Source organism: Seriola lalandi, unplaced genomic scaffold, assembly GCF_002814215.2.
Source record: "Seriola lalandi dorsalis isolate HSWRI2012SDOR001 ecotype SW California unplaced genomic scaffold, Sedor1 jcf7180002054866, whole genome shotgun sequence".
Taxonomy (NCBI): Eukaryota; Metazoa; Chordata; class Actinopteri; order Carangiformes; family Carangidae; genus Seriola; species Seriola lalandi.
This window is the reverse complement of record NW_019525419.1, coordinates 58087-85764: the sequence shown is the minus strand read 5'-3', so window position 1 is coordinate 85764 and position 27678 is coordinate 58087. Positions and strand designations below refer to the sequence as shown.

At 40.4% G+C, this 27678-nt stretch overlaps 1 protein-coding gene across 1 annotated transcript; it reads left to right on the top strand.

Moving 5' to 3' along the window:
- The first annotated feature begins 3525 nt into the window (after positions 1-3525).
- LOC111671130 (rap guanine nucleotide exchange factor 4-like) lies at positions 3526-27582 on the top strand. The gene is made up of 30 exons (XM_023428152.2): positions 3526-3679; positions 7751-7893; positions 9444-9532; positions 10575-10721; positions 14893-14965; positions 15274-15329; positions 16321-16427; positions 16587-16708; positions 17216-17399; positions 17778-17862; positions 18719-18779; positions 19404-19480; positions 19994-20140; positions 20530-20624; positions 20812-20897; positions 21437-21515; positions 22360-22510; positions 22603-22691; positions 22804-22831; positions 22919-22994; positions 23632-23778; positions 23978-24075; positions 24388-24513; positions 24803-24981; positions 25129-25219; positions 25348-25398; positions 25711-25798; positions 25918-25982; positions 26117-26171; positions 26284-27582. Exons 1-30 carry the CDS (start codon positions 3612-3614, stop codon positions 26409-26411), a joined length of 2991 nt encoding a protein of 996 aa, XP_023283920.1. The 5' UTR covers positions 3526-3611; the 3' UTR covers positions 26412-27582.
- Positions 27583-27678: the final 96 nt, after the last annotated feature.

Here is a 27678-nt window from a genome sequence, read left to right as displayed (position 1 = left end):
AAAACTATGAGACACAGATTTATGAGAAAACAGCACATTTTTCTTGCTGTCCCCATTTTTTATTAACTTGACTGTATTGGCTGATTTCAGGTTACCACAGATACTGTATAACTGTATCGGGTATGTCAGTGTATATGTCAGTTGGTAAGTAACAAGAATGTTTGAGATTAGTGTTGTGAGATAGTTTGTCCACCAGAGAGCACTGACCACTTTATTTGTGTCTAACTTTGAACTGTAAAATACCCAACTCAGTACATATCTTGGTCACTGTTCTTTCATAAAATAATTTAATCTAATATTTTACTTATGAATTTACAACTGAATTATGTTCAGATAAACAATTATCAGCTAGTACATTATTATGTGAACTCAAATATTCATATCAAAATTGAGCATCTGTGTGCCTTTGGTACTAATTACAATTTTAGCTTTAACTTTAATGAAAGGTTACTACATTAACACTGTTAATTTAAAGAGTCAAAGAGGGGGATAGGACAGATGCTGTCTTTAGACTGAGATACTGTCTGACAGCTGATGATATCAGCTCTGTGTGTGTGTGTGTGTGTGTGTGTGTGTGTGTGTGTGTGTGTGTGTATGTGTGTGTGTCATGTAGGCTGCATTTGGCAGACAGTCATGCCCCATATGGTTATCTGTTCAGTCAACCATATTTTGAGTTCCCCAGCTCCACGAGGAAATTGCACTCAATCCCCTGAACATTTAACTGCAGACAGACAGACAGACACACACACACACACACACACACACACACACACACACACACACACACACACACTCTCTCTCTCTCTCGACCCATGGCTGGGATGAACAGACAAGTCAGCAGTTTAAATGAGCAAAGCACGATGTAGCAGTTCTGCAGCTCTGCACAGTTAGTTTTATACGGTGCTGTGAGTAAGTCTGACGTGTCCCTTAAATGGTGTGTTGATGCATCTATGAATCCATAAACAATGACACTGCCGCTTTGTGTCTAAATGTGTGTACTGCACATGTATTATTTTAACAACATCAGTAATGATGTAATCCTGTGCAGATTGATATGTAAAGCTTGGCATTACAGAGTCATTGATTCAATTCCTACCAGAGCCAAACATAATAAAAACTGATCTTCATAAAGCTGTGATGTGCTTTGAAAGAGGCTTATGCATAGATATTTTTGACCTGCAGAGGCTTCAGGTGCACACGCATATGCACTTGTTTAAAAGTTTTTGTCTTTTCAAGCCTTATGTTAAGTTAAACCATATTTTATTGCTCTGTCTTCATGAAATTTAGTGCCCTGGTGTTCTTTTTTATGCTATTGTGATTTAGCTTTCACTTCTCCACATTTTTCAAAAAGAACATTTTAAAAATAGAACATTACCCTTTCTGAGACAGCTGGCAGTGACGCACACATACACTTCATTTATGGTGAAAACTTGCCCAATCAGCCCCCAGTATTACAGTCATGCATGCTGAAGTGCCATTTCAAACAGATGCGGCAAGGCAAGCGCAAACATCCATACGCAGCGTCCATAGTTTCAACAGGTGCATTTGCACATTTCACACATTGTGAGTGGCCTTGTGCAGCAGAACTAACAGCTTTAACGATGTCAGTGTGCTGGATGAGCGGAAGAAAATGTGGTCCCAAGATGCTGTTTTAATTCTCCTCTCTCCATTATGTCTCATTTATCATGTTACAAACAATCCTTGCTCTCCTGTCTGTCTGTCCTGCCATGCTTTTCCTGAGCAAACTATGAACACAGAGTATGCCCAGATTCCTCTTATAACTGCTGCTCTCTCTGTTATTCTCTCCCTGTTTTATGGGACATAAGTCATAGTTTTAGGCAGGGCCGAATGCTTAAAACATCCCTGCTCCTCATCAACTGCTCCCTCTCCATCTCCCTCCCATCCTCCCTTCGCTGCGGTGACAGACTGCATCCCTGCTGCTGCTGCCTCTCTCATCACTTGGGTTGAAACAAGTTGCTGTTCATATACAGGAATCCTTCAAGGCCACAGCAGCTGCATCTTGCAGTGGTCTTTATTTAGCTATATCAAAGCTGCTGTATACAGAATCAATGTTCATATACAGCTTGTGTATGCCATGCTGCCTTATAAAGCCAGTGTAATAATGACACTGCACAGATTTGGTTGTTTTTCTTCTTTCTCATCACAAGACCTTTAACCAAATGCCATTTTTCATTATGATACTTTGAATATCAAGATGGTCATACAGCGCTGGGTCATGTATCAGTAAATGTAGGAGGTAAGGAGGTATATAGGTATATTATAGGAGAAGAGGAGATCATACTTCTGGAACTTTGGTCATTATAATATTGTGATATTGTGTTAAATCTTGGCTTGGTTAATCTGCAAACATTAACTAAGATTGTTTTCTTATGTAACTAGTTAGATTGTTCCTGTTGTTGTTACTCTTCCAAATGGTTAAGTTGCATACCACTTAATGCCCACAGTCCTATTCCTGGGGGACCATTTGCTGCATATCATACCCCTCAAATACAGGCAAGATGCCAAAAAATAATATTTAAAAAAAAAAAGAGTGGATAGGAACTGGATAGAATTGGGCGTGTCGTTGTGGTGGACTGTTGTGATGGACTGGACTGGTTTTTACAATAAGGTTCAGGGAGTAAGAATATGCTGTAAAGTGTGAGCAAGGTCATTATTTTCAATTAAATTTTGACCCCAAATATCCATTGCTGACGATGATGTGCATCCGATACACCTTTTTTCACAGCAGACATTTTGACTTGCTGTAGCAGGCAAAAAGCAGTGACGATGACTCTTGACTCTGGTGTACTCAAGTGTCCCACTGAGCCATCACAATATGACAGTGAGGCAACACACCAAGACTCTGAAACACTGAAGCTGCGATTTATAATGATTTGTACCTGTGGCTGTGATACGTCAAAATGTGTTCTGTGAAAAAGACCACTGACATTTTGGCACATTAATAAGACACTTCACCAGCAGCTGAACAAATCAGAAAGCGGTTCAGGCTGACCAGAGAGGGAGCACACTCCCCACCCCTGTACACTCCACTGTTATAAAATATCATTTTTTTTAAAAGCCCCATAGTGCCACCCCCAAAATATGGGCATGTCAGAGGTACATTAATGAAGTATCTGATATATTATATTTTGTAAGTCGGCTGTTGTTGTTGATTGCTGGACACCACAGTACCAAATACATGTACCACACTACTTTACAGCACTATATGTGAAATACTAACAGTAATATTAATTCAAGGTACACTGCAACTACATGTTGTATTCTTTCCTAATGAGTTGGCAAAAGTTAGTAAAATGTGAAGTAATTATCTGAAGCATGTGCTGCAGTGTGTTTGTCTGTGAGCCCTCCAGCTGCCCTCAAAATGCCCAATGAGGCAGACTGACACTAGTCATCTGCACATGCCTTGATGAAGGCAACAGCAACAGCAACAGCAGCAGCAGCAGCAGCAGTCGCAGCCGCCTGTAGTTGTGTTGGCAGCTCGAAGCAGAGGGGCGGGGAGGGGGCGCAGTCGGTGCTCACGTTCATTAACGACCACCGACAACCGGGAAGGGAAGCCTCCTCCGGTAGCATCACACACACGGCCGGGGAAGATGGTCGCGGTGCAGACGTCCCCCAATTCGTCTCCGTCTGCGGAGTGGATCTGCTGTCTGGATAAAAGGTGGGTGAATCCACTCCACGATGCACCTCCACGCCGCGCATCCACACACGGCAACGACCGTACGTGTTTTCTCAGCCCTCTTTCATTCATTCGCGTCAACGTGATTAATCGGAACCGGCGATCGCTGCTTGTGCAGTGTGCGAGTGTGCAATACTAGCGTGATACGCCTTGTTTGTAGCACATTATAGGTTACTGTGGTTATCAGTGAATATATGCCCCTCATCGCGTGATTGTAAAGGCTGCAGGGCATAACAATACACACCCTCGTTTTTAAATTCCTGTTTTTGTATCTCCTCGGTCAAAAAGGCGTTGGTGGCTTCGAGGTTCACTGGGATGTCTCTGCACTGCATGGGCTGTGGTAGATGGCTCAGTAGACGCACATGGTTTGTCTGTCTGCCTAAATCAAATAGCTTTACGTTTTCAAAATACTACTGAGGGGTATATGTGAGTGATTTCTTGAAAGATAAGGATTAGGGGCATTGTTTTTCCCATTTTTGCGACAGTGCTGCATGTGAGGCTGTGTCTGTCTGCTCTCAACAGAACAGGTTAGAATAACTGAACAGATAATTTACAGTATGTTTATTATCAACTCTCATCCTCATTTCAGAAGCTGCTGTAAGGTTTAACTGGTTTAGTCTATACCATCCCTGTCCAGTGACATAAAGGTCCTATGCTGCCAGCATACTGGGCTGTATCTCCCAGTATGCCAGGGAGAGGGCTTTAATAAATAAACATGATGGAAAGGCCACCTGTACACTAATTACTGTAGCTGAGTAGATGATATGCCTTACACCTAAAAACAACAAAGATATATAAGACATGCACCCCACAGCTCATACACCCACACATACTGTACACACCTCACTATGACACATCCCCACGTTACCATTGGCAACCTGAAGCTACCATCTTGTCTTCTCATCCCCACCTGTAATAAGATTGGATGTATGATCTGAGTACAGTGTGCAGTCATATTCACTTTGCTATACTAAAAGACTTCATTGCATTAAAATGAACATTTTGCCAGTTCATTTGGTTATTTATTTATTTATTTTTGTTAAATTATATTTGTCAGCTTTAGTTAAGTGTGATTTGTTGTTTATTTTCTAAATGTGGAAAATTCCATAATATAATATAAAATCACTGTGAGAGGGGTGTGACCCTTATAGAGCTAAAATGCTGACAAATCTGGTGTTTAGGATGAAAACATCCAGCAAACAGAAAGCTATGATTCTGTAAAGCTTAAACTAAATGCAGCCCATAAGCAGTAGTAGCTGGGTGTCAGTAAGGGCTGGCTGAGTCAACAGAGTAGACTGGACAGGATCTTGTTGTAGAGCACTGAGTGCTCCTCAGCTATGCACCTCTTACTCAATCAATATCCAGCTCAGTGTGTGTGTGTGTGTGTTTGGGACCTTTCATCTAGAGTATCTGTTGATGTGAGCAAGTGAAGAGTGAGAGGCGGGGAGGGGGAGTAAGGACAAGGGAGTATAGGCAGAGGTTAAGATGTGACTGTCTCTAATATATCTGGCAAAGACATTTATTGCCAGTGAGTGTGAAGTATGTGAGATAAGATCTGATTTGTTTTGTTGAGTGTAACTCCAGACTGGTAATGGACGGTCCAGTCAACACACACAGCACCGGTCCAGATGTCATTTGAGGCTTAATGTCCCTTTACGGCAGGAAAATAGTAGCACACATCATTGTGGGATACACTATCAGATGACATAGTAAACAATTAATCAGGTTAATGAGTAAGCAGGTTAAACTTATTCTCTCCTACACAGAACGTGTAAGTTAATTTGTAAATATGTCAAGCCTGAATGAGTAATTTGATGAGTAATTTTTAAATAAGTAAATTGTAGTCTGAGCTGTGTGTGGTGATTTAATATTCAGTGTTTCTAACAGGATCTCAGGTCGTTGGTGGTGATACAGATGGGTGCTGTGTACACACAATTCAAGAGTCACTGCTACAGTTACGTATTAATCTGCCAGCTCATGAAATCTGTTTGTGTTGTGGCTGTCTGACATCTTGGATAGCTGCCACAAATCAACCTATGATTTATTTGTCTGGAAACACCAAATTTTTCCAGATGGATGTTTCTTCAAACAAGCTGCAGAACCTTCTGGTGTCTCTCAATTTTCTCCTCATTGTGTTGTGTGTGTGTGTCTGTGTGTGTGTGTGTGTGTATGTGTGTGTGTGTGTGTTAGTCATAATTTGTGGTTGAAAGCTGAGATCTTTGCTGACATGGACAGTGGGGGTGGGGGGGCTGAGGAAGGAGAAGTCAAGGAGGAGAGAAAAGGGAAATAGAGGGAGGGTGAGTGAGGTAAGGTGAACAGCTCTCAGGTCACATCCGTTGCACACCAACGGGCGAGGCAGATTCCTCTGGACAGGCAGGGAGCGAGCAAGCACAGGACATCAAAAGAGAAAGAACAACAAAACAAGGATTTAACCAGGGGATTATAAATGACAGATCTTAACAGTTTCATTGTAGACGAATAGGTGAAGGGTGATGCTGGTATTACCAACTCAACCCTGAAGAGTTAACCTCTCTGTCTCTCCCTATTGTAGTGTGTGGGAGTCCACCTGTCTAAACCATTAACCCAGCCTACACAGGGATATGATGCCCTGCTGGAGCACCGAGGGCCAATATGCAGCCAGTAGGTGGATGATGGGAGGATGAGTCAGAGACAAAACAAGGGAGAAAAAGATAGAGAGACAAAGAAAAACCTGTCTGTAATCACCCAGAGCTCGTAGCAGATGTTGTGGGACTGTAAGATGTGTTGTGCAGTGTAGCCCTTTAGGCGTAGTCTGTGTTTATCTGGGAGTATCGTCCCTGCTACTGAGGGCAATCTACTGCTCGGGGACACAAATATATGTGTGTTCATCCCTGTATGTACATGTGCGTGTGTGTAAAGAGGCAGTCATTGCTGGCTGTGAGCTTGGAAAGCAGAAATAAAAGGATGATAATAATGGGATGTGAGGGTGTGTTAGTGGTGGGACTTAATGGAAATGTGGTTTGTGCCAGTAATGGAGAGGAGAAAATGGGTAGCTTAAAAAAGAAGAGGGGTCATTTTTTTCTTTTCCATCTTGCCTGTTGTGTTCCTGAGAGGAACAGGCAAGTCTTGAGAGAGGAGAGGAAAAAAATGGATGTGATAAGATTAGAGAAATGTTTAGTGGAGGCAGACAAAAAAGAGAGCTGGGAGTGAGGGAAAAGGAAGGAGCTGAAGGAGGAGAGGGGATAGACAGCCTCCTGTCTGTGAAGGAAGAAGCCCACGGTGCATTAGCTATTCTGTATGAACACACACATACACACACGTGCAAGGATGAGTCACTAGGAGAGGGAGTTTAAGTGAATGAATGGGGCTAACTACAGTGTGTGTTACTCTGAGACGTTTTGGCTCTGTAGTTTTTCATCACCACATCGCAGAGAAGAATGTTTAAGCTCTTAGATCAAACTTCAAACTGTGTGTGTATGAGTCTGTGTGTGTCTGTGTCTGTATGTGTCTGTCTGTCTGTCTGTCTGCGTAGATGTCTAACAGTGACGTGCACGTGTGTGTGCTCAGATTTAAGCGTATTAGAAATAGCAGCAGTACAAATGAGATCTTGCATCAACACCCTGTGGGGGGTCTGAGCTGAGTGAAGTAACGCCTGCAGCTCTCCACTGTTATCAGCAGACACCAAGCCGAAAAATGAAGCAGCGTGCACAGACACACACACACACACACACACACACACACACACACACACACACACACACACACACAATTGCATACATAACACTAAAACAATAGTGCTGTCTTTAAATTTAGAGGACAACACCACTGATTTTTCAGGGTTTAGTCCATTGACTAGTGTGATTACAAACATTAAACATCACTGCTAACCAATTTCAAAAGCACATTGTAGGTTTTTGATCGATTTCCTACCCTTCAGGCAGATATGGGCTTGCATTAGATGGATAATCCATCACAGTGAGCAAGTTACATCATGCAGTTAATCATTTTGCAACACCACTGATATGCTTATTTAACACCTAATGCAAGATCTAATGGTGGGTCTTCTCTGCACAGGCCCTCGGAGCGCTCAGGAGAGGATGTGGACATTATTCTGACCAGACTGAGAGAGGTCAAAGCCTTTCAGAGGTTCCCATCTCCGCTTTTACTGCAGATCTGTGCCTGTGCCTTCTATGAATGCCTGGAGAAAGGCATCACCTGTAAGTACACACACACACACACACACACACACACACACACACACACACACACACACACACACACACACACACAGGCTATAGCTGGATTATAAAATAATGCTGTTTTGCAGAGACTGGCTCTCTATAGGAAAGCACAGTAAAGCATTCATCATACGGTATACAGAATTATTCTGTTCTATTAAGTCATTATACTGTATGACAGTCATGCTATAGAAGATCTTTGTTGTCTTCTTAAGACTGTTTGAAGTATGATGGATGGGAATGCAAAGTACTGTGACCATTTTAATTCAAATCATGCAAATGTTATTTTAACTCTTCACAGGATATAATTGTTTTCGCACAAGACCACTCTCTTTAAGAAACCTTTTTAGAGCTTCAACTAATGATTATGTCATTATCATGTAATTTGTCCATTATATTCTTGATTAGTAGTTTCGTCTATAAATCCTCAGTGAATAGTGAAACATTTTTCCAAACCCAAAGATACTCACTCCACACTGAAGTATAAAAGAGAGAAATGCAACAAATCTTCACATTTGAGAACCAGGAACCAGCAAATATCTTGCATTTCTACTTGGTAAATAACCTGTCATGATTAATTTACTGGTCATTTCAGCTTTAAAGGGCTAGTGTGTAGCATTTAGTCAGGCCCATTAGAAATGCAATATAATATTCATAATTAGATTTCTATTAGTGTATAGTGTTTTCATTAGCTTAGAATGAGCTCTTCACATCTAAATAAGGAGCTGGTCCTCTCCCATGGAGCACAACATTGCACTGCCATGTTTGTACAGTAGCCCAGAATGGACAAACCAAACACTGGCTCTAGAGAGGGCCTTTCATTGCATTTTTACGTTACTTTAAGGCCACGGCTTGGAAAAGGAGGGGTGAGGTGAAGGGTTAAAATCAGAACCTTACAATATGCAACCTCACTGCTAGATACCACTAAATCCTACACACAGGTGCTTTAAAGCATGTATTTTTTTCTTTATTTCATTTTAATTTATAGCAGGCATTTCTTTCACTTTCTATTAGGGATGTAAAATTAAAAGTTTTTTTTTTATCATAATGCAGTTTCTACCATTTCTTACAAAAACACACATTTATGACATGATTGTTTTATGTTTTGGACCCATCTGTATCTAACTAAGCGAGTTCTAAGTTTTTGTTTTAATTTCCATTTTGAAGAAATAGATGAATAGATAATCTTGATTGTCCCAGAGGGAGTTTTGTCTTTCCAGCCTGTATATATTCCACATAGCAATACTGTACATGAAATATACACTTGTCACATCTATGCATACACACTCATGCCCCTGCCTGTATCCCAGCCTGTATTTATAAGCTGACATGATTGACTGTGACATCGCAGCAGAGCACGCGCCAAGAAGAAACATTTGAGTTTGAAATGGAGAAATGCTGGTGATATATTGGGGAATAGTCGTATGAGTTTTTATGAATGAATCAATCTGGTAATAGTAATAAAAATGTGTACTACATACTATGTACTGAATGTATTTTTACATGCTGTTACTCTACTGTTTCTGCAGTGTTTCGACAGGGAGACATAGGCACCAGCTGGTATGCTGTTCTCTCTGGTTCCCTGGATGTCAAAGTGTCAGAAACAGCCAACCACCAGGTAACATCAAGTTCAAATTCATGCAATTAAGTTCACATGAAACTTTCTCATTCTCAGTTGTCCCGCTGTGTATCTGCTTTGGGTTTTTCCTGTAAATCATTTGAATCACCAATGAATGAATTAATGAATGAATCTTCCGTCATTAGCACTACTGGGTGCATTTGTTACTCTCCCCTCTGTTTTTGTCGAGATGTACTATTTGTTATGGCTGCTATTTTCCTATTGCCTCTCATACAGTTTCTGTCCTAACCTTCACTGTCAAGATCCAGGCTGCTCTACAAGTGCTCCTCATGTTAGAGAGCTGGTCCTGCATGACTCTCTTCAGTGCTGACATTGTTCTGCTACATTAGCTTGTGTCTTCTTGCTTAAATATGCCAGAGCAAAGCTGCCACAGCACAGAAAACAAGTCCACTGAGGATGGTGTTTTCCGCTACACTTTATACCCTTTATTCTTGAGTGTGGAAAATAGGGTTATACTGTACATATAGAGGAGAAGAATGACATGTGGGAGAAGAGAGAGGGAGGATTTATTTCTCAGTGAAAGACAGAGATAAGAAGCCCCTCCATTGTGAAGCGTCCTCTTCATGTATGTAGCCCTAAAGTGCCATTGGTGGCCTAGTTTCTGTGGCTATATTTGAAATGTCAGTTTGGACAGCTGGAAAGGTTTGCATAGCATGCGGAGTATTTGTCTAAATAAGTGGACAGTGTGGGTATATGTGTGTGCACATGTGGATGTGCATTTGCTTGTCTCTAGCCTCTCCAATTATATCTACCACCTAGAGATATTTTTCTTACAGGAGACTCTGTTTACCAGGCCCTCGTATTTTAATTTATTTGCATTAATTACCACATATTATTCTGTCTGCTCTCTATGTTTGTCCATGTTCATAAATAAAACCTTATACATATTGCTGGCTATTACTGCTGTGTGGTATCACAGTGTCGTGTTTCTCGATACTGCTAAAAAACTGCACCATTATAACTGACTATTACTCCTCTGTGACAGCAGCAGTTTAAACAAATATATTTTGTTTATGTGCAGGATGCAGTCACGATCTGTTCACTGGGGATTGGGACAGCGTTTGGAGAGTCTATCCTGGACAACACGCCACGCCATGCTACCATTGTCAGCAGAGAGACCAGCGAGCTGCTCCGCATCGAACAGAGGGAGTTTAAAAGCCTCTGGGAGGTGAGAGACAGAGAAAGAGTGTTAAAAACTGTTTGTATCTGTGAGTATGAACTTGAATTTCACGATTCAGCATGAACTCTGTCTTGGTAGCGCACCAAAAGGTTTCCATCTGGGGAAGAGCATCCCTATTGAGACTGAAATTTTCAGACTACCTTATATTGTAATTGTGCTTTTAACCACAAGAGGGCTGTCCACTATAACAGTGCCTTTTGTTCCACCTATTAGATACACACCTCAGGTGACACTCTACAGTGAGTTATTTAAAGCACAAAGACAGAGAGAGAGTGTGAGAGAGAGAAAGACAGAGAGAGAGGACAGTGTATATACAATACATGCCTGTGTGTGCTTGTGTGCAGTACTGAATTTCTATTGTTTTCAGAGCCTCATGTGACTGCAGGATTTACAGTACAAGAGATAATGCACCAAACCAATGCACCAAGCTGCATACATGTAATATTTTGATATTTTAGTGCAGGCAGTGAGATAAGAGAATCTAAACATGATAAGTGCAGGGATTTCCTTAAGCTGGCGTAGATGACTTAATCTGCTTGAGTAAATACAGTATTTATTTGTATAAATATGCAGAAATGTGTGATGTGTCTTAGTGAAAAAATGTTGATCTCATGGCAGATTTTCTGATATGTTACTGCAGGAAAGGCACAGGTGTAATCAATAACTTTCCTTTGCAGTAAATAAGGTCATTACTTACATCTGTTCTTTTCCTGCTACAACAAGTCAAAAGACATAAGAACACATTTATTGTCAAAACAAGTTTGAGGAGGACATGTCCCAACTGGTGCCCACTCAGTGCTTATGAAACAAAGGACAGTCATACACTGGAGGCATTCCAATGGGTAAGAATATTTATATCCCTACATAATATTGGTACATTACAGATACAGCTTAACACATTAAAACAAAGAGAGAAAAAATAAGACTGTTGTAATGAATGGCTTAGATGATGCATGTCCAGAATACAAAAAATTCCCAAATATGTCATGTCAACAGCTCAGATATAGCAAACAGATAACTGTATGATACAGGACTCCTGGTACAATGAATAAGTGCTCAGTAACATGGCTTTGGCCTGAGGACTGGCATCGTCTTTGGGAGTTGGCATCGTAGTAGCTGCCTCTCTGTGGGCCTCCTTGTTGAGGTTACTCTCTCAATGCACTGGGTCCCACTCAGAGAGGAAGTCCTGGCAGAGCGGTAGGTCGGTTTACTGTGGCTTCACAGTCAGTACACAAAGGCCACAGGTGTCTACCCTAAACTTGTTTTACTGTTTGTCTTTAGTTTTTTCACATATACATTATTACTGTCATACTTATTATAATATTTATAGTTACCTCTACCAAGGAGGTTAAGTTTTCACTTGTTAATTTATCAGCATGATTGTACAAAAAGTACTGATCCAATTTGCACCAAACTTGGTGGAGGGATGGGGCATTGGCCAGGGAAGAACCCATTAAATTTTGGTTCAGATCTGGTTAAAGGGGCTGATCCAGGAATTTTTTTTTATCACTTTCCTTAACAAAGTGAGATAGGGAATTTTTTGACACTTTCACCGATTTCTCAGGAAATAATGTATGTATCTTGGTGTGAAAAATCACATGACCTTGTACAATTTGGTTCAGAGCCAGATAATAATCTTGATCTGACAGACATGATTGTCTGGCCTTGGCGTAGGTAATGGTAATGTTATTATATGTAATGTATTATGTCAGAATTTCTATCGGACATTTTGTTTCTAATTGTAGGGAAACAGTTGTTTGTTCACATTGAGTTTAGAGGTCAGGCTCAAAGTAAAGAGTAATTTTGTGTGTCTTGCTTAAGGACTCTTATGAACCCTTGAATCTTGAATCCACCTCATAGACTTTCATTAACTTAAGCACATCATTGACTTCAAAGCAGTGAGACGGCTGAAGCGAAGGCTTTTATTTTTATTACCTAACGTGAAAGGTTGTTTTTTTCAGTAATGAAATGATGCGTTTGTGGCTTTTTACTGTTTGATGACTAACAATAGATACATTTTCATTGGTATAAGTAAATTATAAATTGAATGATGCAGCATTTTGCACATAATAAAGGTTTTGGTTCCATGCATTATCCATGGTTTATAAATGTTTAGAACTCACTGCTGATAATTACAATGGCATAACAATATTAGACAATTATAAGATGTATATTTTTTAAATAGTTATTATGCATTAAAAATGTGAGTACTGTTTTTCATGTTTACAGTTCCTCTCTGTTTAAAAGAGTACTTCAGAAATAATTGCTGCTTTGACAGCTTTACTGCTCTGTATCTGTACAAAACACATTTATCTATTAATTGTTGCGATTTATGAGAATAATAATGTCCTCTTCAGTATTATTATTACGGAAACGTGATACCTCCATTTTATGTCACAGGAAAATGTAAAAGCTAGATAAGGCAATAATTGGGTATTAGAGCATGTGTGCTATCTTATTATTGGGCTTGTAGTGTTTTGTTTGTGAACTAAGTGCACTCAGTCTCCCTCTCTGCTGTCTATTTTAGGACAGTAGACATAAAGCAGAAAACATAGCCTGAGGTTGTTCTCTTTTGAATCTTATTCAGCTCATAGTAAAAGGATCTTTGTGTTTTATGTTTGTGTGTCTGTGTGTGCATGTACGCATGGGCTAATTTGTGTGCATGTGCTTGTGTATGGTGAGGACTAGAAAGCTACGAGATGAATGCAGTCATGTGTTTGATGAAAGGATGAAAGAAAAAAAAAGCGCTGCTCCATAATTTTAACACCAAGTGAAAGTGAGATGAATAAATGGGATGTGAATGTTAAACAGCTTGTTGTTCCTGACAGATGTGTGTAAATACACAGTGTATCAAACCGCTAGCGGTTGCATGGCTCTGGACTATGTCCGGCTGTTATTGTAAGTCTTTCCCACTTTCTTTCTCTTTCCTTATTTACTCCTCTTCCCCTTTGACCAGCTCTACATTTCTCGTGCCCACTTCCTCTCTCCTTTACGGGCCAGGTTGTGTCTTTTGCCAGCCTCCTTCCTTTCCTCGCTCCCTCCCTCTCCATCCTCATCCTCACGACTCCTTTCTTTCCTTCCTCTGGTTGCTCTCTCTGCCTCTCCCTCCCTCTTTCTCTTCCTCTGCTAGAGTAGCTCAGTCATACAGAGACTGAGATCACCGTGGTAACCTGTAAGGGGAAAGTGGTCTGGTTCTTGGCCCGATCACAGTGAGCGAGTGAGTGAGGGAGAGTGGGAGACAGAGAAAGACATTGAGGCAACTGTGTGAGAGGAAGAGAGAGCGAAAGGAAGTGAGCAGCTTGTTTTGAGCAGGATGCTATCCGGTGGCATGTGTGTGAGTTGTAAAGGAGCAGAGGGCAGCTCTTTGGGATTTCAATCCCTCCAGCTTTAGGCAGCTGAGTGTGTTACCCCAGGTGAGTAGTCTGTAGTGTGCATGTGGGCAAGATAGACTTTCACTGTAATTTTTCATGTTATTTATTTTTGTTGTTTTGTTTTTTTTTCACAAAACTTCCAGAGATTGTTTTGTAATGTTTGTAATGTTTGCTTGTCTTTAATATTGGGATCAGGTAAAAATAATTTGATTGTCTTGGTTACATAGAAAGGTGGTGTTTGTGTCTTTAGATCTAACAGATGCTCTTTCTGTCTCTCTCTGTAAGAGTGTGTCTGTGTTTATGTCTGTCTATGTGTGTGTGTGTGTGTGTGTGTGTGTGTGTGTGTTCCTGGCAGTCCTCAGAAGGCTCATAATTGCCTGCTGTGTGATTTCCAGTGTCTCTGCTATAGAAATGCAAAAACACTTTGTTTTTAACATCTGTAAGAATAGCATCTGTACACATTTAACAACCTCAACTGCTCTCATTAACCCTGGTGTGTGTGTGTGTGTGTGTGTGTGTGTGTGTGTGTGTGTGTGTGTGTGTGTGTGTGTGTGTGTTATATAATGTTAGTTGTTCTGCATGTAAATGATCTTGGTTGTACAAAGGGCTTTGTTTTGAGGCACTTGCAGTGTGTGTGTTTCAGAGTAACACTATGTGTGTGTTGAAATGTAAGGAGTTTGATGTTTAATAAATGATGTATTATAAAAGGTGCATCATAACAGTAGAGGTGTAAATGTTTTCAAGTCTGACGCTGAGTCTGATGTGTGCATGCACGTTTTGTCTTGTAGAAGTATCGTCAGAGCCTGGCTGGACTGTTGGCCCCTCCTTATGGAGCAATGGAGAGTGGATCCAACAATGACAGTGAGTACACACACACACACACACACACACACACACACACACACACACACAAAGAACTGTCAATGTTGCTAATACAGTTAATTAGAGGTCAGGAAAAAACAAGTATAATAAGTTATGACAAGGAGAATGTATTTTTCTCTTCATCTTATGAAATGAAGACTATGCTGTCATCCTGAAGTGCTGCCGTGTCCTTTTCAAGATATTATACTAAGCTACATAATGTGTTTTAATGATTTGTGAATGAGAGGTATCCACCTTCTGTAGACATCTTTAAATTGACCAGGCTGATGACAGTTTTTCCTCCTCAGGACTCACAGACAAAGACAACATGAACTCCGACTCGGCCAACAAAGCTCACAACAAGGTAAACACTCACTCCACCTCACAGTTTGAACTTAAAGGTTTGTCTCGGATTTGCATAGGAAATTTAAAAAAAAAAAAAAAAAGAGAGAGAGACAACATCGCAACTTGATCCTTTTAAATAAACTTGTTTCAGAGAACTGTGCCCTTCCTGACAGTACACAAAGCATGAATGAACTAAACTCACAACCAGTATACTGTTGTATAATATACAGCATCGTCTCCAGCAGTCTTGGATTCCTCTGTGTCCTCACTACTTGTGTCAGAATATCTGTGTGGGCATGGAATTTAAGGTTGAGCAAAAACGCATGTTTCAGTCTCATAGAGAGCAGATGAGTTATTTTAATGTGTGTTGTAGTTCATATTTGAAACCAAAAGGTACGTGAGTCTTTACAGAAAACATCCTCTTTGTTTTGAACAGTGTAGTAAGAACATGGTGAACCAGGCCACAGTGTCATAACATCCAGCACTGCTGCAATCTTTCATGTTTGTGAATGAACCAGAATGCCAGAATGGATTTTGGAGGTGTGTGTGTGTTCTGTGAAGAGACAAGTGACGACTCACAGCTGTGATCCTCTGTAGTCATGCTAATGCAAGCTAATTCATGCACATAGAAGAAAGATCCCATCTGCCCAATTAGCATGCCTTTCTTTGTTGTTTTCATTAGCAGCTGTGTGCGTGCGTGCGTGCGTGCGTGCGTGCATGTATGTATGCGTACACATCTGCCATTTTCCTCTCTGTCTGAGATGCAGGTGTGATCTGTGCAGGATGTATTTGCTTGTCTGCGCTGTGTTTTGATGCACTTTTACTGGTACTGTATGAAGGATGAACCACAATCTAGAATGCACATATGCTCACTTATGTCACAATGTGGTTTCAGATTGGTATTAACCTACTCTTAACTTTGTCCATATAAATGTTGCAGCATAGGGTAAGCAAGAATATGTCTTGTCTTGTATCACAATCAACATCCGTGCCACTCTGGTATTCGATAGATCCCCTCAGAGAAGCTGCAGAGAGCAGGGAAGGTTCTCCGCAATGCCATTCTGTCCAGAGCCCCACACATGATTCGAGACAGGAAGTACCACCTCAAGACATACAGGTAGGAGCATGGTTGTATAAAATCCAACTGTGTGTATTTGTACTGAATTATGAACACGCAGCAGCTTTGGGAATATTCCTGGGATGATAAAGATATGGGGGCTATTTTTAATGATTCCGCATTTGCTATTCGAACAATGTATTTTTTTGTGTATTGCAGACAATGCTGTGTAGGCACAGAGCTGGTTGACTGGCTGGTGCTGCAGAGTGCGTGTGTGCTCACGCGGTCCCATGCTGTTGGGATGTGGCAGGCACTACTAGAAGAAGGGGTACTAAACCACGGTAACTAAAACCACAGCTGTCTTTATTACTTTATCTTCATAGTGCATTTTGTTAAGTTTAGTTCCTCATGACATACTGTAGTTATTCCTTAAAACTCTATACAAAACAGGTAGAAAGTTAATGTTTTCATGTTGTCCTTTTTTTAATTTGTATTTTGTTCAATGCATAAATTAGAATTCGTTGCTATTGCAAGTGCAAAATAGAGGCTGAATTCTGTAGACAAATTTTAGACTAAAAGCAAAGTTTCACTGGTTGACTCTGAGTTGGAGTGTGGGTTTTTAATCTTAACATAATTCACAGTGAGAGAGTCAGTATGAATACCAGAGTGAAAATTAATTAGAAGTTTTGAAGCACAAACATAAAATATAGATGTAGTCTTGATCTCAGATTCTTACACTTCAAAGATGATGTCTGAAATTATGTTTTCAGATAAAAAAAACAACTCTGATTGCATTTAAATGTTTACACTTGTGTCTTTTGACCTGTATGTGCTTGTCTGCTCTTCAGTGGACCAAGAGCTGGGTTTCCAGGACAAGTACCTCTTCTACCGTTTTCTTGATGATGAGGAAGAGGACACACCGTTGCCTAGTGAGGAAGAGAAGAGGGAGAGTGAGGAAGAGCTGCCAGAGACCATCCTCTTCCTCGCTCAGATTGGACCTGACGCACTGTTGCGCATGATCCTCAGGAAATCGTCAGTCACTCAATAGTATTTCTCACATCACACTGGCAACACATTACAGTTCTTTATATATAATACTTTGAATTAAATCATGAAAGATCATCTCACCATTCCTGGCTTCCTGCCACATTTTATACATCATTTATAGCTCTATATTTTTTGTATTTCAGTTATGCCAGACAGTTGGCATATTGAATCAAATGTCATCCAAAACCAACAGTAACATACAATATATAATAATAATAATATGACCAAATCATCTGTAGTCTCTACTTTTGAAACAACATTCCCTAACCCTAACCATTCTGACTAACGTGTGTGTGTGTGTGTGTGTGTGTGTGTGTGTGTGTGTGTGTGTGTGTGTGTGTGTGTGTGTGTGTGTGTGTTTAGGCCTGGTCAGAGGACAGGGGATGACCTAGAGATCATCTACGATGAGCTCCTTCACATCAAGGCCTTAGCTCACCTCTCCAACACTGTGAGTCAGACGGTCTACTTCTCTTTTAAAGGGACAGTACAGACTTTTCACAGTACAGGCTGTTAATTCGCCACAACCACTTGCTACAGACTTTTTGTGTTTAAGACTAGAGGGAGACGTTGTTGTCACTGTCAGCAACCCTCCCACCCGTGTAATGGGACACACTGTTACACACAATCTGCTCTGTGTTGGCAAGCGTTCACCGTGTGGAGGAGGTCTTAAGTCTGTACCGGCTCCAAAAGTGTTTTTGTTTTTGCTTGCATATTCTATACAGAGCATTTCCCTGCCAGAATAAATATTACATATACAACTACTAGATGCAGTCACATTATTATACTACTATAAGTTACATGAAGCACATTTCAAGAGTTGACAGTTTCCCACCCAAAGGGCTTAAATCACAATATTTTTAACCAGTTTTTAGTCCCACTAACAAAGCTGCTTTCAATCAATTTGATAACTTTGTTATTATTACGTACATACAACAAAACATTATTTTGTCATTCCAAGATCATGCAATCTGCTAAAAATATAAAATTGTCTGTGTGTGTTTATATAAAAATAACAGTAAAGGTTATTTGCAAATTTCAGCAAGGTAAGGTAATCCAGCAAGTGCATGCTGTTTCATACTCTGTGAACATACTGTAGAAACAGACATAGAGATGCAAAGATACTGTATATCTTCAAGGGCAGAAATAATGTAACTTATCCTCATGATGGACTGTGAGGACTCCCGGGTCACTTTGAATAATCCTGAAAAACCCTGATCTGTGCATTTTCCTGTTCCCACACATATTTCTGCAGTGCAGCAAAATCCAATACGACCTTAGTTTTGAAACCGTATTCTGTTTTGCAGGTGAAGAGGGAACTGGCAAGCGTTGTGATCTTCGAGTCACATGCAAAAGCTGGAACCGTGTGTGAGTTTTCACTTTGTTCTTAAAATACATTTTTGTTTGTGTACCTATTGTGCATCTGATCTGCACCCTGGTTTTCAGGGACAACATCTGTACATGAATTGATAGAGAAGTGCCACTGTTCCTGGAATATAAGAACTGTGTTCATAAGACATATAGGGCATGTCTTAGTACTGCAAAAAAATATTGATGCCTTTATTTGTTGCCTTGTGGTAGTGTATGCACATGTTTTCTGATGCATAGGAATAAAGAATGCTATGATGACAATTAGTGAATTACTATTTTACTGAAGAAAACATTTTGTTTCTCAGGCAAATTCTGCAGGTATAATGAGTGAATGAATGTCTTTATTTTATGATTTCCAAGTGTATCTGTAGACATTTATTTTTTATGGACAGGATATCCAGTGATATCTTTAGGAATTATAAATCACATTGAATGTAAAAATATGTGTATCATTTCTGTGTGTGTAGATTAGACTGAGTTATAACTACAAGGACTACGAATTTTGACACGACACACGCCTCACGTCTCTCCCTTCATACCCCCCTCCTATAGAGGGGGTTTACAGATTGAGCATATTTGTCATGAATGTGGGGTAATATGTGTTTGTTCTTTACCTTCCAGTGTTCAACCAAGGAGAGGAGGGCACATCATGGTACATCATCCAGAAGGGCTCCGTCAATGTGGTTATCTATGGCAAGGTGTGTGCATACATGCTTGAATGCCTTCATCCACCTACATACTTATGTTTTCTTTGTTTGACACATGAGCATTGTTGTAGTTTTCTGCTTCATTTGATGATATTTCATGTGTATGCACTGGATTAACATGCGTAGCTCATCATGTCTGTGTGGAGCAGACCAGCAGGCTTGGAAACACCAGCAGTGGAGTTTGGCAAAGTCTGCTCAGCTCACCGTGAATCATCACTATGATTAAATGGCTTAAGGGATTGTATGCATACACAAATTCACACCACACAGCCACTGTAGAGGCAGATGTACTGTACACGCTCATGTGTGCATCCGCACATTTATCACGCGTACATACAGAAATGCTCTATGCACACATACAGGCATGCATGTGATCCATCCTAGTCCTGAATGCTCCTGCTTCTTTCTGATTTTTCTTTAGGGTTTAAGAACTAATAAACTCTGTCTGTGTCTGTGCTTCTATGTACCTTGCTATGTCTTTGCATACGTGTGTGTGTGTCTTAGGGTGTGGTGTGTACACTCCATGAGGGTGATGACTTTGGGAAGTTGGCCCTGGTTACAGATTCACCTCGTGCTGCCTCCATTGTCCTGAGAGAGGACAACTGTCACTTCCTTCGTGTAGACAAGGAAGACTTCAACAGGATACTCAGGGTAGGTGGACAAGAGCTGGACATTTATCCTGAGTCTGATGGGTAATTACATTAGAATCAAATTATTCCCTTTGTTCCAAACTGTTCTAAATACTGTTATTAGCAATGTATATTCACAAAGTCACTGCAGAGTCTACATTCTTTAACCAGTAAATCAAAGGTTAGATGCATTGCATTGAACACCACCTTAAGGAAAAGGAAAAATATATATAGATCCATTCATTCATGCTGTCTGAGGCATTATACTGCACTGTGTGCCTGGTAATGCCGTCTCACAGTGATGTTTGTCTCCCTCCTCTGGCATATGAGTTGTATTGCATTTTAAATGTCACACTGTATCTTCTTATTCCACACACAGTGATAACTGTATTGTGGATTTTGTACATGCAGGATGTGGAAGCCAACACAGTGCGTTTGAAAGAACATGAACAAGCTGTGCTGGTGTTAGAAAAGAGTCCTCGCACCTCCACCCTGGGAAGCATCAAGTATGTGTGTGTGTTTGGGTGCACATATCTACACACAGTACCAACAAATGTTCATACAAACATAGCTAGGAGTAGACAAAAAAAGCAAGAAAAACAAAATATTGCTTATTTCTCTCACTGTCTTGTGTAAAAGTGGCTATGTGTTTTTCTATTAATGCAACACTTTGCATCCTCTCAACTTCTGAAGGTACACTGTGATATCAGGAACACCAGAGAAGATTCTTGAGCACTTCCTGGAGACCATGAGGATGGACATACATCACAGTGAACCAGGTAGCCGGAGAAAACTATGAAACGAAGGCCAGCAGACCTAAACTGGAAAGATGATGGCTGAGATTATTGTGTGTCATATGCTGAATTTGAAAAGTGTATTGAGAGCTACTCATATTGCATAAACGTGTAAACAAAAATGAATTCATTAGTATTTTTCCTCTAAAACAGCACATCTCTGTTGAGCCTACATTATTCATTGATATTTATTCAGTGATACTATGTTGTATGGTATGTACCATGGATTTATGTAATAAAATGTCCCTTTTACCTCAAGTTTTAAATTCACAATCGGAAAGGTTGGGCACACTGAGTTTAGATAGGTTTCCTCTCAACTCATCCCTTAGTTAAAACCCAAAACACAGATCATTGTGTCAGATTACCATACCAGGGACCAGACAGCTAAGAAAGATGAATGGGTTAATGATGAATGGTATTTTCACAACCTTTTGAGCCTCTTGGTTCTATTGCACTTCATTTCCTCCCTTTCCCCTCTGACCATCTTCCCTCTTGCCCTCTCTATTTTTCTTCTCATCTGTTAGACCCAGCAGTGGATGATTTTGTCCTCATGCACTGTGTCTTCATGCCCAACAGCCAGATGTGCCCTCTACTCATGGCACAATATCCTTTCTGCCTTTACTCTGTCTTGCTCTTTCTGCCTTGGTATGGACTCAGTATTTCCTTTTATTTTTAATTCATACTTTCTGTGATACTCATTTAACCAGATGCACCTACAAATTTCTAACAGTAGCCAGCATGTTATGTTGACAACGTGTCCAATGTTTGCTGCATACTATATCAGTGCTACTGACAGCATCTTGGATTGTGCAACTTACAGTTCTGCTTAGGGAAGCGCTGAAGCAGCAGTTGACCATCCAGCACTAATGAACTGCTGACTGACTGCTCACCTCTTCACACCATAGTATGAAGTTGTAATCCCAGCTGAGAAGGTCTTTTCTTGTTGTCTTAGTCATTGTAGTGCTCAGCGACTTGTTTTACCACTGCTGCACTGATCATTATACATAATAAACAGTACCCTTGTGTGGTACCTGGATGTGGTGAAAAGGCTTAATTATGGCCTTGAGTCGATTCTCCACAAGTATCAGTTCTATTTTCATTAAAGCGTTTAGTTCTCGTCATGTGTTCCCTGATCAAGTTGTATGACAGTTGAATGAGCTTGGGGAGCTACACTGCAAATAGAAAATGTGCTTGAATCGTGCTATGATAGGTTTAAACACAACTATATCTCTATCTAATTTTGTTTGAGAACCTAACCTTTATCTTAAACTGCAAAAAAATATGGATTTGGTCGCCTTGCTGATTTGTTGAGATGCATGCTGTGGCCGAAAGGTTTTGAGCACCGGATGAGCAGCTGACAAACTGGATCTCTCTGTGTTTACAATCTCAGAAACATGAGATCTATTTATTTATTGATCTTTGTATTTATCTTTAACCTTGTGTGCACCTACCATGCGGCATCTCCGCCTGGCTCTGAACAGGAGAGGTTGGAGTATGCGCTCAACAGTAAGAGGAGGGCCCTCATTCTGGCCCTGCGCTGGGCCAACGCACACACATACCTGCTACAAGAGGAGCCTGCTGCAGTCTCGTTCCTGGAGGTAAACATGAGCAAGCTTTCAAATGCAGTAAATTACTCACACCGATCCTGTGCATGGTCTGAGGGCAGTTCTTCCTCTCTGTCTCTCTGCAGGAGTTGTATGGAAGTTTATCAAATGATTCTCGGATGCTGAGAGCTCTGAAGGACTTGGTTCCTGACCTGGAGAAAATCATCAAATTACAGTATGTTTCTCAGCCCCTACACATTAAACTTTCTCTTGATGTTTAATGCCCAAACCCAGCCCAATTTATTTATTGAATAATTTTTTGTTGCTACACTTTTTTCACTTTGTAGTTCAGAAGAAGCCAAGTCAACAAAAAAGGTACGCCCAGACTACAGTTTTTTTTTTAAATGTTGGCTGCATCATTATGATGTGGACACTGACACATTGCCCCATTTCATTTAACAGAAAAGCCTAATACGACAGTTCAGCAACGGAGAGGAAAGGCTGCAAAAAAAACAACCCATTAGGAATCAGGATGACAGTAAGTGTGTGTGTTTGTGTGTGTGTCTGCTAATGGCAGAACTTCCCAACATTAATGTTTGCCAGATTGCCATTAAGTTTTAATGAGGGTATTCATGGTCCTGGGGAGATGAATTCTAACATTACAGTTATCCCCTGACCTCTTCTGTAAAGCCACCATCACACCAGAACCAAAATTCATAGTTTTACACCATGTCATGACATTTTCTGAGTAAAAGTATGTAAAATCTGAAATCCTGAGTACAATGAATTTTCCTGCCATTCATGTGTGTGCAGCAGCTGACTAGTGTCTGGTATGACTCATAGGTTATGGTGCACAAAGCTGGGAGCAGGAGTAACTATTTTGGTATAGACACTGGGTGAGCAGCTTTTATTGCAAGGAATAGGCTCCCATATTTGGATTCATACATCCATGACAATGAAAAGCAAGATCTTCAGTACGATGCTTGTTGTATCCAACTGTTTTTTGGGTGTAATAACCATCACAACCTTTAAGGCTGCTAGTCGGGCTGTAGACTTTACATCGTGTTTTGCTTGTTGTGGACAAATGCATCTTCATCTTGGACATTTTATCCATCACAGATCAGATGTGGCCACATACATATTGTATTTGAGTATTATTTTTGCATTGTGTCTAGTCCTACTGAAGGTGTACTGCAGTGATCACACATACACAACTATCCGGATCGCTGTGTCAGCGACAGGAAGAGAAGTGATCGGCGCTGTGGCTGATAAACTTGGCACAACGGACGAGCTCCTGTTGGTCCACCTCAGCGCCGCTGGTGGTAAGAAGACAGTTTCGATTTAGATGGGAAAGACATGTTCAACTGTGACATCACCAACAGACTGATGATCTGTAATTTCAGTGGCTTCAGTAGATGAATAGAACCTCAAACAACTGGTGCATATTTTCCTAGTGTCTTTGAGTTAGTGTTGGGAGGTATCTGGGTGGTACAGCTCAACTATTCTCTCTATGTGTTTCAGAAAAACAAATGTTGAAGCCTAATGACGTCTCAGTGTTTTCTACTTTGGGCATCAACGGGCGATTATTTGCCTGTCCTCGAGACCAGCTCAACAGTCTGGTAAATGTTTCCCCTGTTTACTTCGAATATGTTTTTATTCATCTGTTTCACAATACTAAGGGTGATATTTGAGCAACAGTTAAGAATATATAGGAATATATACATTGACAAATTTTTTACTTTAACTTAAAGTATATTGGACATTGAACCTACAAACCAAAACAAGAAACCAAGAGTGCTGAATGTAATACTTGTCTTAGGTTTTAATACATCTTTGGCCAAAACTACATGTGTAAAATGTGTGTGAACCTGTGAATACTCACTATTTATATTCTTTTGTGTGCTTGCACATTTGTGGGTTGTGTGTCTCAGACTCCTCTTCCAGAGCAGGAGGGCCCCTCTGCAGGCTCCATGTCAACGTTTGAGCTGATGAGCTCTAAGGATCTGGCTTACCAAATGACCATGTTTGACTGGGAGCTCTTCAGCTGCGTACATGAGGTATATCGCACAGACACACTAAAAACAACCTCAGGCCATTACAGTGTTGTGTAGGGCCTAATTTTACACACCAGAAACAATCTCATAGTCAGATAACTGTGTCGGTCCATACATATGTAACCTTTTACTGCAAGTTGGCTTTTTACAGGCCTTCTCCTGTGCTGGTGCAGCATTATTGTTCTTAACAAAAACCCTGCAGGACAAATGCTTAATAGATGCATGGTGGCAGGACCTGTCCATTGGATTAACTCTAAACCTGCTGCTCCTGTTTCCTCCCTCTTCTCCCCAGCACGAGCTGCTCTACCACACATTCGGCCGGCAGAGCTTCAGAAGAACCACGGCTAATTTGGATTTATTCCTACGGAGATTCAACCAGGTTCAACTGTGGGTTGTCACTGAAGTCTGCCTCTGCGGACAGCTCAGTAAGAGAGTCCAGCTCCTCAAGAAGTTCATCAAGATAGCCGCACAGTGAGTAGGACTTGCTGGTCCTTCACACACTTCATACTGTATACACATTGTTTTGTACACATGCACTGAGATGAAGACTTTCTTATATACTTTAGTTGCATTCACTTTATTTCTTGCTTCTGTGTGTGTGTGTGTACTTGTCTGTAGCTGTCGAGAGTTTAAGAACCTGAATTCATTCTTTGCCATCATCATGGGGATGAGCAACCCTGCTGTCAGCAGACTGAGCCAGACGTGGGAGGTAAACATCTTCTTCGAAAAACCAATTAATCTGAGTCTAGATCTTCAGCGAACCTTGTTTGTATTCTGCTGTTGCTAAAGTACTACATTCATGTCTCCTGTCACTGAGATCTTATCTGTTTTTGGCAGAAACTCCCCACAAAGTTTAAGAAGTTCTATGCCGAGTTTGAGAGCATGATGGTAAGCTGCATTTCGAAATCTTTTAAAACACATTTAAAGTGGCTTTTGATTATATATTTAATGGGTCAGCTGTCGTCTCAGAGAAAAAGAGATACTTTGAGTACCAGAAATGAAGTTCCATTCATCACAATTATACTGGGTTGGCAGCAGAAATATCATTGACATACCTAAAAACCTGAGTGAATAAAAGCAGAATAATAGCTAACTAAATGTATATATATCACTAGTGTTAATCAAGAAAAGTAAATAGTGTTTTTAATAAACACATTTAAATGTATTAGATATTAACTCTATTAATTCTTCTGATGACAGGACCCATCCAGAAACCACCGGTCCTACCGACTCACTGTTACCAAACTGGAACCACCAATCATCCCCTTCATGCCCCTCCTTCTCAAAGGTATGACTCACTGTGGAGAATGTCTACATGTCTTTATGGGAGCACACCAGTTGCTATATCATATAGGAATTCATTATGAGACACGGCTACCATTAAATTTAATAAATGTTTTTTTTCAGATATGACATTCACACATGAGGGCAACAAGACATTTATTGACAATATGGTCAATTTTGAGAAAATGGTGAGTTTCTGATAACAATGAAAAGGCAAATTATTTATTTATTTATTTAGCTTAAGTTATATGCCAATTTTTAACAGTGTTATCATCTTCCTCACTCATGCGTGACTAATATGTTAATCTCTTTATTTCATTAGCGTATTATAGCTAACACGATTCGGCAAGTGAGGCATTGTAGAAGCCAGCCTTTCAGTAAGTGGCATGTTATTGATCAGTGCACCTACATTACATTTGTCTGCTGTCTTTGCAAATATTCTTTCTAATGATGCGTTCTCTTATCCTGTCCTTTCTCTTACTGCGTTAGATCCCGACATATGCCAACCAAACAAAAACCAAGCAGAGGTACGGGGTTACGTTAGGAAGCTCTGTGTGATTGACAACCAGAGGGCACTGACGCAGCTCTCCTACAGGCTGGAGCCTCGGCGGACATGAGTTCCAAATCTTCCACCACCATCGCCTTGTCTGTGACGTTAGCATAAAACAAACAAACAACAAACAAAACACACAAATTACCTGGATAAAATAACTCAACACACGTGGACATTCAGTAGCAAATCACAACAGTCAACGACTTTAGCACTATAATGGACTCTTATGGATCAAGGACTTATACTGTGCCATTAAAAGCCTCTTCTTCCTGGACAGACAAACTGTTCAGCTGCTCCTGTCGCTGTGTCTCAGCCCCCAGACTGATGGTTTATACCATACTAGCTATTACTGTTTGGGACCTGTTAGATAGAACTGTAATGTATAGAACTTGAATCAATATCCTGCATGACTGAACTTCATAGGCTCTGTGTTCTATACAGTGGATTTCTATCGAAGTGTCCTGTAACGTTGTGCTACCCCAAAATAAGCCCTAGTTTACAATATATTACTGTATCTGCCTGTAAAGCAAATCTTACTCTCCTGACGGTCCTACTCATAGACGGAAAACACACAAACTGTAGTGAAATCTAGATTCCTCATTTTCCCTGTTCAATATACGGATGAATATGAAATCTGAGAGTACTTATTTATTTCATAATCTACAAGTATGTCAAAGTCTTTGAGAATCTTTAGGATTTGATGTCCTTTAGGTGAATATCAGTGTCCCTTAACTAGTCAGACATTTTCAAAACTACTTAACAGAGCATTAGTTGAATTAAAGCCCTAATGGTATTACAGTGTTCAAATTTGTCACTATACTATTGCGTTTTATTTTTGCATTGGAGGAAAACTCCTGAAGAATATAAATAATTCTAGATGATGAAGTTGCTTGGTCGGATCTGTTCTGAGGTCAGCTGTATAACCAAATTGTACTCCCTTGATTTGGAAGCACTGACTGTGGGTATGGAGTCTAAAAGCAACTTCTACTTCGAGAGGAAGTCTTGTCATCTCCCAGTTGTGTTCAGTCCCTGTAGTTTTATTTTTGTATATGTGGGTGTAGACTTTTTGAGTGTGTTCTTGACAAATGTCATTCATTTTCCTTTTGATCTCAGGAGCTTTTGATGTGATGGTGTGTGTCGAGAACTGCCGTGAGGCTGGCTTCCCCCAGAGCAGCCTGTAACTGTACTGTATGTGTAGTCTGCCTTGTAAATAAAAAATAGCTAATTTAACAGTGCTAATGCTCTGATCACGTTCTTTAGAGTTGCTGTAAGTGTCTTTTATCTCTGTCAAAAGTAATTTTGCTCCTTTTTAGCTTTTGATTTTTGCAAGT